A 13,495-nucleotide genomic window follows, 5' to 3' on the forward strand; every position below is an offset into this window, starting at 1 on the left:
TGGGTGATTTTATGTGCCACCGATACAGGTGCCAGACGAGGCTGGCAAACGGCCACGCTCGGATGGTGTTTTTTATGTGCCACCGACACAGGTGCCAGACGAGGCTGGCAGACGGCCACGCTCGGATGGTGTTTTTTATGTGCCACCGACACAGGTGCCAGACGAGGCTGGCAGACGGCCACGCTCGGATGGTGTTTTTATGTGCCACCGACACAGGTGCCAGACGGCCACGCTCGGATGGTGTTTTTATGTGCCACCGACACAGGTGCCAGATGAGGCTGGCAAACGGCCATGATCGGATGGTGCTTGTTACGTGCCCACAGCACGGAGGCCAGTCGATTCGGTACTGGCTACGGCCACGTTCGGATGGTTTTCTTATGTGCCACGTGCCACCGGCACTGGTACCACAAAGATACAAATTCCATTGATGTTCATCTATTTTGATTTGTTTTGATTTTCACTTGTCTCAATAGGTCTTCACAAGTGTCACAAGAAGGAAGGTATGCACAGGTGGACTGACTACGTCCCAGGTAGGGGCCATGGGTTATGGCCTGACTAGTCTTGCCGGGTCTTCGGATGGTGTTTTTATGTGCCACCGACACAGGTGCTAGATGAGGCTGGCGAACGGCCACGATCGGATGGTGTTTGTCATGTGCCCACCGCACTGACTACGGCACTGATGGATTTCTTGTGTGCCACAAGATACAAATTCCATTGATGTTCATCTATTTTGTCTATTTTGATTTGATTTGATTTTCACTTGCCTCAACCGGTCTTCACAAGTGTCACAAGAAGGAAGGTATGCACAGGTGGACTGACTAGTCTTGCCGGGTCTTCGGAAGGTGTTTTTATGTGCCACCGACACAGGTGCCAGATGAGGCTGGCGAACGGCCATGATCGGATGGTGTTTGTTACGTGCCCACAGCACGGAGGCCGGTCGATGCGGAACTGGCTACGGCCACGTTCGGATGGTTCTCTTGTGTGCCACCAGCACTGGTACTACAAAGTGTGTGCCACCGGCACTGGTACCACAAGAAGGAAGGTATGCACAGGTGGACTGACTAGTCTTGCCGGGTCTTCGGAAGGTGTTTTTATGTGCCACCGACACAGGTGCCAGATGAGGCTGGCGAACGGCCATGATCGGATGGTGTTTGTTACGTGCCCACAGCACGGAGGCCAGTCGATGCGGTACTGGCTACGGCCACTTTCGGATGGTTTTCTCTTGTATGCCACGGCACTGGTACCACAAAGATACAATTCCATTGATGTTCATCTATTTTGATTTGTTTTGATTTTGATTTGATTTTGATTTTCACTTGCCTCAACAGGCCTTCACAAGTATCACAAGGAGGAAGGTATGCACAGGTGGACTGACTACGTCCCAGGTAGGGGCCATGGTTTATGGCCTGACTAGTCTTGCCGGGTCTTCGGAAGGTGTTTTTATGTGCCACCGACACAGGTGCTAGATGAGGCTGGCGAACGGCCACGACCGGATGGTGTTTGTTATGTGCCCACAGCACGATGGCCGTGATGCGGTACTGACTACGGCCATGTTCGGATGGATTCTTGTGTGCCACCGGCACTGGTACCACAAGCGGTACTGACTACGGCCACGTTCGGATGGATTCTTGTGTGCCACCGGCACTGGTACCACAAGGATACAAATTCCATTGATGTTCATCTATTTTGATTTGTTTTGATTTGATTTTGATTTTCACTTGCCTCAGCAGGTCTTCACAAGTGTCACAAGAAGGAAGGTATGTACAGGTGGACTGACTACGTCCCAGGTAGGGCCCATGGGTTATGACCTGACTAGTCTTGCCGGGTCTTCGGATGGTGTTTTTATGTGCCACCATGTTCCCACAGCACGGAGGCCAGTCGATGCGGTACTGGCTACGGCCACGTTCGGATGGTTTTCTTGTGTGCCACAGGCACTGGTACCACAAAGATACAAATTCCATTGATGTTCATCTATTTTGATTGATTTATTTTGATTGATTTTCACTTGCCTCAGCAGGTCTTCACAAGTGTCACAAGAAGGAAGGTATGCACAGGTGGATCGACTACGTCCCAGGTAGGGGCCACGGGATATGGCCTGACTAGTCCTGCCGGGTCCTCTCATGCACAGCACACTTCCATAGGACTCGGTCTTCAGTCATTTCCTTGGTGAGACCTAAAGTTCGAAGGTCGTGCTTCACCACCTCGTCCCAGGTTTTCCTGGGTCTACCTCTTCCACAGGTTCCCTCAACTGCTAGGGTGTAGCACTTTTGCACACAACTATCTTCAGCCATTCTCGTCACATGACCATACCAGCGCAGCCGTCTCTCTTGCACACCACAACTGACACTTCTTAGGTTCAACTTTTCTCTCAAAGTACTTACACCTCTGACGATTATGAACACTGACATTACACATCCATCGGAGCATACTGGCTTCATTTCTTGCAAGCTTACGCATATCCTCAGCTGTAACGGCCCATGTTTCACTACCATGTAGCATGGCTGTACGTACACACGCATCATATAGTCTGCCTTTTACTCTTAGCGAGAGGCCTTTTGTCACCAGCAGGGGTAAGAGCTCTCTAAACTTTGCCCAGGCTATTCTTACTCTAGCAGTTACACTTTCAGCACACCCACCCCCGCTACTGACTTGGTCTCCTAGGTAGCGGAAGCTATCAACTACTTCTAGTTTGTCTCCCTGGAACGTGGTAGAAGTTGGTCTCTCTGCACATTTCCAGTGTTTATTTCTCCTGAGCATCTGCCACAGACAAAAACTATTTTCTTAGTTAGCCTTCCTTTGACATTGCTGCACCTCTTATGTGTCCATAGCTTACACTTGGTGCACCTTATAGAGTTTCTACCTACACCTTTTTTACAGATCGAGCAGGGCCATCTACCTGAAGTCGTTTGTGGTTGGTCCACCTTCCTACTTATTAGGACTTTGGTTTTGGCTAGGTTGATTCTAAGGCCCTTCGATTCTAATCCTTGTTTCCACACCTGAAACTTCTCCTCCAGTTCTGATAGTGACTCAGCAATTAGAGCAAGGTCATCAGCATATAGGAGCTCCCAGGGGCATCCTGTCTTAATTCTTCCGTTATTGCCTGGAGGACTATGATAAATAGGAGGGGGCTGAGGACTGAACCTTGGTGGACCCCAACCTCTACCTGGAATTCTTCACTGTACTCGTTGCCAACCCTCACCTTACTAGCTGCGTCTCTGTACATGGCTCGCACAGCTCTAACTAACCATTCATCTATCCCTAGTTTCCTCATTGACCACCAGATAAGGGATTGGGGGACCCTGTCAAAGGCTTTCTCTAAGTCAACAAAAGCCAGGTACAAGGGCTTACCTTTGGCTAGGTATTTCTCCTGCAGCTGTCTTACCAGGAATATAGCATCAGTAGTACTTTTCCCTGGCACGAACCCAAACTGCATATCATCTAAGCTAACTCTCTCTCTAATTAACTGGGCTATAACCCTCTCCGTAACCTTCATTACTTGATCCAACAGCTTGATGCCCCTGTAGTTATTTGTATCTAGGGCATCGCCTTTACCTTTGTAGCAGTTGACTATTATGCTGCTACACCACGTCATTGGGTATGACTCCTTCGTGTATCACCTGGTTAACTATACGGGTGACTATGCTATAGCCGACACTACCAGATATTTTGAGCATCTCTGCAGTAATTCCTGATGGGCCTGGGGCTTTCCCTGTCTTCATGCTTCTAATTGCCTTAGCTACCACGGAACTATCAACTCGGATAGCTGGTCCCTCTGTTGGGTCAACATTCGGCAGACTCTCTATATCCCATTCATTTTCCTCATTCAGCAACCTTTCATAGTGGCGTCTCCAAGCTTCTCTCTTTGCATCCTCATTTAGCGCAAGTGAACCATCCTCCATGCGAACACATTTCTCTCCTACCACATCTCGATTCTCTCTCACACACTGTCTTGCAACACGAAATACCTCAAGTCTTTCATCCTCACGGCGCAGGACATTGGCAAATTTCTTCTTATCTGCTTCCCCTCTGGCTAGATAGACCTGTCTCCTAGCTTCCCTTCTGGCAGTCTGATACACTTCCCTGCTACCACCGTTCTTCCAGGCCTTCCAAGCCTGTTTCTTTTGTCTAATAGCCCTATCAACAATATTGTTCCACCACCATGTTATTTTGGGTCTTAAGGGGACTTTGCACCAGCCACAGATCTGGTCAGCGGCTTTCAGCAGGTTGTCCCTCAGAAACGTCCAGTTGTCTTCTACCCCATGTGTAGCTATACCCCCTTCCACTTCGTCAAAGGCTTCAAGTAACATATCTCTAAATCTCTGTCCATTCGCAGGGTCTTTAAGCTTCCAGACCCTTCTCCTCCATGTTGGTCGTCTTCTAGTCGCCTCTTAGTCCTGATCCTAAAGTCACTAACTACCAGTCTATGTTGTGGGGTGCATTCTTCGCCTGGGAAGGTTTTGGCATTTATAAGCAGCCATCTTTCCCTTTTTCTGGCGAGGATGTAGTCGATTTGGCTAGTATGCCGGCCCGATCGGTAGGTGACCAGGTGGCTTGTTGGTTTCCTGAAGTTAGTGTTGCAGATCATAAGACTATTCGCATCGCAGAACTCCAGCAGCCTGGTTCCCTCCTCGTTGCGGGAACCATAACCGTAGCCTCCATGCACGCCATGGAAGCCCCCAGCATGTTGTCCAACATGCCCATTGAAATCACCAGCCACAAAGAGAAGGTCCCTGTCGTTCGTCAATGAGGTGGTCTGCAGTAGGGTGTCATAGAAACTGTCTTTCTGTCCATCGGGTAGCCCTGGCTGAGGGGCATAGGCCAATATAATGGTTGCTAATATTTGCTAGTCTATATATAAAAGAAAAAAGACTGTTTCATCATGTGTCTTATTTTCTGAAATACCAACAAAAATAAAAAAGAAAAAAGTGAAAAGACTGAAAGAGATACAAGACAAGGTAAATAGAATGAGAAGCAGGGGGGTCAGCGGGCACTTTCTGTCTTCTCCCATCCTTATCATCTTGTATCGTTATCATTCGCCTCATCAATGTCTTGTCCAGGCCACAAACCTACTCATCTTTGTACTGCCTCTGTCTAAGTAGAGACTTCAAACTTGAAATCTTCAAAGCCACAGTCGAACCAATTCTACTATATGGCTCAGAAACCTGGACGTTATCAAAGAAGCTTTCGAGGTGGTTGGATGAAACCTACACTCGACTCCTTATGAGAGCTCAAAATCTCTCGTGGAAGCGCCATCCAACCAAAATGCAAATATATGGGAAACTACCACCTGTGTCATCTCTTGTGAAAGGTAGGAGAGTCCAGTTTGCTGGACATTGTTGTAGAGCTGAAAAAGAGGTAATCTCTACTCTTCTCCTCTGGAAGCCATCTACTCACAATACCAGAGGGCACACACTCTCCTACCCTGATGTAATCTCCAGAGATACAGGCATCCAGCAACAGGACCTCCGTAATGCCATGATGGACCGTGAAGTCTGGCGTAGCATGGTAAATTCCATTGTCTCGACCACGGTCGAAAAATGATGATGATGATATAATGCTGTAACCCTCTGTAAGGTGTGAAAGGTAGGAGAGTCCAGTTTGCTGGACATTGTTGTAGAGCTGAAAATGAGGCAATTTCTACTCTTCTCCTCTGGAAGCCATCTACTCACAATACCAGAGGGCGCACACTCTCCTACCCTGATGTAATCTCCAGGGATACAGGCATCCAGCAACAGGACCTCCGTAATGCCATGATGGACCGTGAAGTCTGGCGTAGCATGGTAAATTCCATTGTCTTGACCACAGTCGAACAATGATGATGACTGCCTCTATGGCAAATGAAATGAATAAAAGTAGACAAAAGAACAGATATGTCGAATACACAAAACATACTTACTGGTGCACACCAAGATTGATGCAGGCTATACCCAGGTTGTAACGGGAGCGGATGAAGCCAGGGGATAGCTGAAGTGCTTGATGGTAAGCCTCTACAGCCTGTTCGCTTTTGTTGCTGTTTGCAAGAGATGCTCCGAGTTTATTCCACAGCTGGGCATCCTAGGAAAAAAAAAGGAAAATTTTCCATGTCTTCAACCCTTTTGATATCTATTTCTTTATTACCCACAAGGGGCTAAACAGAGAGAGGACAAACAAGGACAGACAAACGGATTAAGTCGATTACATCAACCCCAGTGAGTAACTGGTACTTAATTTATCGACCCCCGAAAGGATGAAAGGCAAAGTCGACCTCGGCGGAATTTGAACTCGGAACGTAACGGCAGACGAAATACGCCTACGCATTTCTGGTTCTATGATGTAGACTTTTGGTTTCAAAGTAATCTGAGCCAAAATCTTCCACCCAAATTTCAGGTTAGTTTATGTTTCTAACAACAGTTCAATAATGGCAGTTATTTGAGTAAATTTTTCATTATTTTTACAATTAATTGAAACAAAGTTGGCGTATTTCAACAGAAATGTGGTAATGAAAGAGTTAGAAAACAATTAGCACCATAATTATTATCACTACTATCATCACCACCACCATCATCATCATCACTATCATCATCACCATCGCCATCACTATCATTATCACCATCACTACCATCATCACCATCACTACCATCATCATCACCATCACTACCATCATCATCACCATTACTATCATCATCATCATCATCACTACCAAATCATCACCATCACCTCTACCACCACCACCACCACCAATGGGATCAAGGAGAAAGCTTTTAGAAATGAGTTATGATGTCCGATCTGTTGGGCGAGCAGTAGGCAACAATTTTGTATAAGCACAGGTGTGGGTTGTGTGGTAAGAAGTAAGAACTTTGCACTCCGACCACATGGTTCGAAGTTCAATCCTGTTGTAGGGCACCCTGGGCAGGTGCCTGCTAATATAGTTTCGGGTTGACCGAAGCCTTGTGAGTGGAAGATTTTAATTCAAAACTTATGAAAACAAGACATTTGTACTCGGAGCCAGAGGCAGTTTCAGCTGGGTTGGTATTGAAAGGGTTAAGAATTGTTTCTCTATTATATATTTTAACCCTTTTATTACCATATTTCTGTTGAGATGCTCTGTGTTTCTTTCAATTATTTAAATATATCAAAGAATTTAGTAAAATAACTTAGTTATCATTCAGCTGGTGTTAGGAACATAAATTGTGACTAAGGTTTGGTGGAAGATTTTAATTCAAAACTTATGAAAACAAGACATTTGTACTACAGAGCCAGAACCGGTTTCAGCCGGGTTGGTATCGAAAGGGTTAAGAATTGTTTCTCTATTATATATTTTAACCCTTTTGTTACCATATTTCTGTTGAGATGCACTGTGTTTCTTTCAATTACTTTAAATATATCAAAGAATTTAGTAAAATAACTTAGTTATCATTCAGCTAGTGTTAGGAACATAAATTGTGACTAAGGTTTAGTGGAAGATTTTAATTCAAAACTTACGAAAACAAGACATTTGTACTACAGAGCCAGAGGCAGTTTTGGCCGGTTTGGTATCGAAAGGGTTAAGAATTGTTTCTCTATTATATATTTTAACCCTTTTGTTACCATATTTCTGTTGAGATGCTCTGTGTTTCTTTCAATTACTTTAAATATATCAAAGAATTTAGTAAAATAACTTAGTTATCATTCAGCTAGTGTTAGGAACATAAATTGTGACTAAGGTTTAGTGGAAGATTTTAATTCAAAACTTACGAAAACAAGACATTTGTACTACAGAACCAGAGGCGGTTTTGGCCGGTTTGGTAACGAAAGAGTTAATGAGTCTTCTCAATAATGTGAAAGCTAAAGAGTTAAACAATGATGATAACGAGCTCCAATCAAACCACAGGCTTCATTCAGTCTTCATAGCATTGTGTCACGTTCAATAATGTACTCCAAGATACACAATACCAAAGAGGATAGAATAACTCTGCCTGGCATGGATTTCAGGTCTTTTACCCTTTGCTTGTTTCTGTCATTAAACTGGGGTCATGCTAGGGCATGACCCTGAAGAATTTGTAGTTGAAGGCATTGACCCCAGTACTTATATTTTTTATAGCTTGGTACTTATTCTATTAGTCTCTTTTGTCACACTGCTAAGTTATAGGGAACATAAATACACCAGCACTGGCTGTCAAGTGGTGGAGGTGGGACAAACACACACACACACACACACACACACACATATGTATATATATATATATATATATATATATATGTGTATATATATGTGTATATATATGTGTATATATATATATATATATATATATATATATATATATATATATATATATATATATATATATATATATATGTGTGTGTGTGTGTATATATATATGATGATCTTCTTTCAGCTTCCATCTACCAAATCAACTTACAAGGCTTTGGTTGGCCCTGGGGTATAGCCTAGTAATACACACTGCGAATATATATATATATATATATATATATATATATATTGGCATTAGGAAGGGCATCCAGCCAAAGAAACCATGCCAAATCAGACTGGTGTCTGGTACAGCCCCCCACTCCAGCTTGCCAGCCCTGGTTGAACCATCCTATCCATGCCAGCATGGACAATGGATGTTAAATGATGATGATGATGATATATACTCTTTTACTTGTTTCAGCCATTTGGCTGTGGCCATGCTGGGGCGCCGCCTTTAGTTGATCAAATCGACCCCAGGACTTATTCTTTGTAAGCCTAGTACTTTTTTCTATCAGTCTCTTTTGCTGATCCGGTAGGTTACGGGGACGTAAACACACCAACACTGGTTGTCAAGCAATGTTGGGGGGACAAATACAGACACACAAACATATGCACACACATACATATATATATACATATATACAACAGGCTTCTTTCAATTTCCGTCTACCAAATCCACTCACAAGGCTTTGGTTGGCCCGAGGTTATAGCAAAAGACACTTGCCCAAGGTGCCACGCTGTGGGACTGAACCCAGAACCATGTGGTTGGTAAGCAAGCTACTTACCACACAGCCACTCCTATGCCTATATATACACACACACAGCGAGCTGGCAGAAACGTTAGCATGCCAGGCGAAATGCGTAGCCCTATTTCGTCTGCCGTTACATTCTGGGTTCAAATTCCGCCAAGGTCGACTTTGCCGTTCATTCTTTCGGGGTTGATAAATTAAGTACCAGTTACGCACTGGGGTCGATGTAATCGACTCAATCCGTTTGTCCCCTCTGTGTTTAGCCTCTTGTGGGTAGTAAAGAAATATATATATACACACACACACATACATAATTATATTATGTATTTTAATATGTACACACACATAGGAAGCTAGAAATAGCAGTAAGAGACGAGGTGAAAAGAGAGGAGCACTCACTTTCATTATCCATCCCCTCCTCTCCCATTCTTTCTCTCTCTACCAAATTCTCTCTGTCCTCTCTCTTTCTCTCACTTTCCTTCCTGGTGTCTGCCTTCATTTGGTATTGAACTCGGACTACTTACGTTTGGACGGGCTTGAAGTGCTGCGTTGAAACAGTCGACTGCCTTGCTGAGGTCTCCACTTAGGTTGAAGAGGACTCCTAGACCACACTGCAAGAAGTGGTGGTGGTGGTGGTGGTGTTTGAAGGAGGAAAGTAAAAAAAATGAAAAAGAAAAGAGAGACAAATAACATAAAAATCAGAAAAACAACCAACAGAAAATATAATTTATCATCATCATCATTGAGTGAATGAGGGAATAACTGTATGATAATAGAGTCTGCTAGAAATAGCAGCCAAACTTCTCCCTCTCTCTCTCAGATCACATCTTGTCATCTTAGGTACACAATGGTATGGTTATGGTCAGAAAACGTCCAGTTATAGGGTCTTGGGGATCAGGACTGACCTGGGGCTAAACAACAACATTTCTATCGGGGTCATTGCAAATCAACACAAAATATTCTTGCTGTCATGATCATCATTTTCAACCTGGTCAGCATCATCATCATCATCGTCATCACTACTGTTATTAAGGGGGCAAGCTGGCAGAATTGTTAGCACACTTGCCAAAATGCTTAGTGGTATTTTGTCTGCCTTTACGTTCTGAGTTCAGATTCTGCTGAGGTCCACTTTGCCTTTTCATCTTTTGGGGGTCAATAAATAAATTAAGTACCAGTAAAACACTGGGGGGCAATATAACCAACTAGTCCCCTCCCAAAAATTTCAGGCCTTGTACCTTCAGTAGAAAGGATTATTACTCTTTTACTCTCTCTTTTCTCTTTTACTTGTTTCAGTCATTTGACTGCGGCCATGCTGGATCACCGCCTTTAGTCGAGCAAATCGACCCCGGGACTTATTCTTTGTAAGCCCAGTACTTATTCTATTGGTCTCTTTTGCCGAACCGCTAAGTGACGGGGACGTAAACACACCAGCATCGGTTGTCAAGCAATGCTAGGGGGACAAACACAGACACACAAACGTATACACACATATATATATATACATATATACGACAGGCTTCTTTCAGTTTCCGTCTACCAAATCCACTCACAAGGCATTGGTCGACCCGGGGCTATAGCAGAAGACATTTGCCCAAGATGCCATGCAGTGGGACTGAAACCGGAACCATGTGGTTGGTAAGCAAGCTACTTACCACACAGCCACTCCTGCACCTATATTATTATTATTATTATTATTACTATTTTCATGTCCACTTAGGTTCGATAGAGATTATTTAGGCAGATTTTCTGTTCCCTGATGCCTTTCCTGTTGCCCACCCACACCTGTTTCCAAATATAGTAATATTTTCCTAAGGCAACACGTTTTTGCAGGATACTGAAAATAAACGACACTGATTGTACGACAGTGACACTCATTTACAACTATCAGGCGATGTTAAGACAAGGCATCACAAAAATACACACACACACACACATATGTGAGGAGGCGGTGAAAAGTTCCTGGCTTTGGGTAAAAAGAAAAAAACAAACGGATCAGTTAATTATGGTTTATTCAACATATCCTCCTCTCAAATTCACACACTTATCGCCGCTGTCCTTCAGTTTTACTAAACCCTGTGAAAGAACTTGGAAAGTTGGGCCTCCAGCCAAGTCATTTGTGGTACCCTTAAAGCAAGAAGCTTTTCAGCACCTCTTCATAATATATACATGCGCAAACACACACACACACAATGGGTTTTTTTTCCAGCTCCCATCTACCACCAAATCCACTCACAAGGCTTTGGTCAACCTGGAGCTATAGTAAAAACACTTGCCCAGTGGTACCATGCAGTGGGATTGAACTCAAAGCCATGTGATTGGGAAGCAAAACTCCTAAGCACCCACTACACTCTCGGAGTGGTTGGCGTTAGGAAGGGCATCCAGCTGTAGAAACACTGCCAGATCAGACTGGGCCTGGCACAGCCTTCTGGCTTCCCAGACCCCAGTTGAACCGTCCAACCCATGCTAGCCTGGAAAACGGATGTTAAACGATGATGATGATGATGATGATGACAACCATGTCTGCACCTATCATTACAACCACAATTATCAATCAAACGTTAATCCTTTTGATTCCAATCCGCCTGAGACCACCGCTGGTTAAGTGATACAATCTTTCATTACACGCTGAGCCTGCCTAGGAATTATATTAACCCTTTTATTTCTAAACCAGCTATACCCGGTCCAAATGTTTGACCTGCACAAGCCAAGTGAAATCGTAGTTGTGGCTGATCCTGGTGTCATATAACTGGCATGTGAAAAGCCCCCTTTCAAATGTTGGGCCTCATGGAGGCAAAGTGGCCGATGCTGGTGGCATGTGAAAAGCCCCTTTCAAGTGTTGGGCCTCATGGAGGTAAAGTGGCCAATTTGGTGGGATGTGAAAAGCCCCTTTCAAGTGTTGGGCCTCATGGAGGTAAAGTGGCCAATTTGGTGGGATGTGAAAAGCCCCTTTCAAGTGTTGGGCTTCATGGAGGCAAAGTGGCCAATGCTGGTGGCATGTGAAAAGCCCCCTTTCAAGTGTTGGGCCTCATGGAGGCAAAGTGGCCAATGCTGGTGGCATGTGAAAAGCCCCCTTTCAAGTCTTGGGCCTCATGGAGGCAAAGTGGCCAATGCTGGTGGCATGTGAAAAGCCCCCTTTCAAATGTTGGGCCTCATGGAGGCAAAGTGGCCAATGCTGGTGGCATGTGAAAAGCCCCCTTTCAAGTGTTGGGCCTCATGGAGGCAAAGTGGCCAATGCTGGTGGCATGTGAAAAGCCCCCTTTCAAGTTTTGGGCCTCATGGGGGCAATGATGAATGACCGAGACCTTTGGCATTATGTTGTGCTTGAGAAGAAGACCCATCAAGCCAAGTAAAATTGCAATCGTGGCAGATACTGGTGTCACACCAATGGCACCTGTGCTGGTGGCACATAAAAGCACCCATTACACACTTGGAGTGACTGGTGTTAGGAAGGGCATCCAGCCATAGAAAACCATGCCAAGTCAGACTGGAGTCTGGTGCAGCCTTCCAGCTAGCCAGCCCTGGTCAAACTGTCCGACCCATATCAGCATGGACAACAGACATATGATGATGATGATGATGATGATGATGACAATAGATGCAAATACAAAATATGCAAATACACACACACACCTACCTGGACATCTGGATCGATTTTGTTTGGAGAGAGGCGGGCAGCTTCGATGTATAAGTCTCGTATCTCCATCATTTGATTTCTGTTTGGAAAACAGAAGGAAGTGGATTTATGGGTAATTGTGAGTATGATAAGAAGAGTGGTGAGAGAAAGAGAGCAAGAGATAGATATATAGAGAGATAGACAGACGGACAGGGAGATAGACAGACGGATAGGAAGCTAGACGGATAGGGAGCTAGCCGGACAGGGAGCTAGCCGGACAGGGAGCTAGCCGGACAGGGAGATAGACGGACAGGGAGATAGACGGATAGGGAGATAGACGGAAGATAGATAGATAGATAGATAGATAGATAGATAGATAGGGAGAAAGATAGACAGACGGACAGGGAGATAGACAGACGGATAGGAAGCTAGACGGGTAGGGAGCTAGACGGACAGGGAGATAGATGGACAGGGAGATAGATGGACAGGGAGCTAGATGGATAGGGAGACAGACGGACAGGGAGATAGATGGATAGGGAGATAGATAGATAGATAGATAGATGGGTAGATATAGATAGATAAATAGACAGACAGACTGGTAGATATGTAGATATAAACAGATAAATAGATGGAAAGATAGAGATAAATAGATGGATAAATAGATAGACAGATAGATAGGCATGTATAGATAGATAGATAGACAGACCGATAGAATTGTAGATATAAATAGATATATAGATAGATGGAAGCCATTGAAGAAGCAGTGCTTGCACCAGCAGAAGACATTTGCCCAAGGTACCATGCAGAGGGACTGAATTCAGAACCATGTGATAAGGAAGAAAACCGCTTCCACACAGCCACGTCTGCACCTATTACATACACAAAAAAAATTCTTTAAAATAAAAAAAAAAAAAAAGAAAAAGC

At 44.4% G+C, this 13,495-nt stretch overlaps 1 protein-coding gene across 2 annotated transcripts in view; it reads right to left on the bottom strand.

Annotated features, from left to right (window-relative positions):
- LOC115224403 (peroxisomal targeting signal 1 receptor) overlaps window positions 1-13,495 on the bottom strand; it is a 49,170-nt gene that overhangs the window by 2,368 nt on the left and 33,307 nt on the right. For both annotated transcript variants that reach the window (XM_029795300.2, XM_029795301.2), the window contains 3 exons: window positions 12,593-12,671; window positions 9,483-9,569; window positions 5,897-6,054 (listed from right to left, as the gene is read on the bottom strand). In XM_029795300.2, coding sequence (XP_029651160.1) covers window positions 5,897-6,054; window positions 9,483-9,569; window positions 12,593-12,671 — 324 coding nt within the window. The remainder of the gene's footprint in view (window positions 1-5,896; window positions 6,055-9,482; window positions 9,570-12,592; window positions 12,672-13,495) is intronic.

The sequence above is a fragment of the Octopus sinensis genome, linkage group LG25, assembly GCF_006345805.1.
Source record: "Octopus sinensis linkage group LG25, ASM634580v1, whole genome shotgun sequence".
NCBI classification, from domain to species: domain Eukaryota; kingdom Metazoa; phylum Mollusca; class Cephalopoda; order Octopoda; family Octopodidae; genus Octopus; species Octopus sinensis.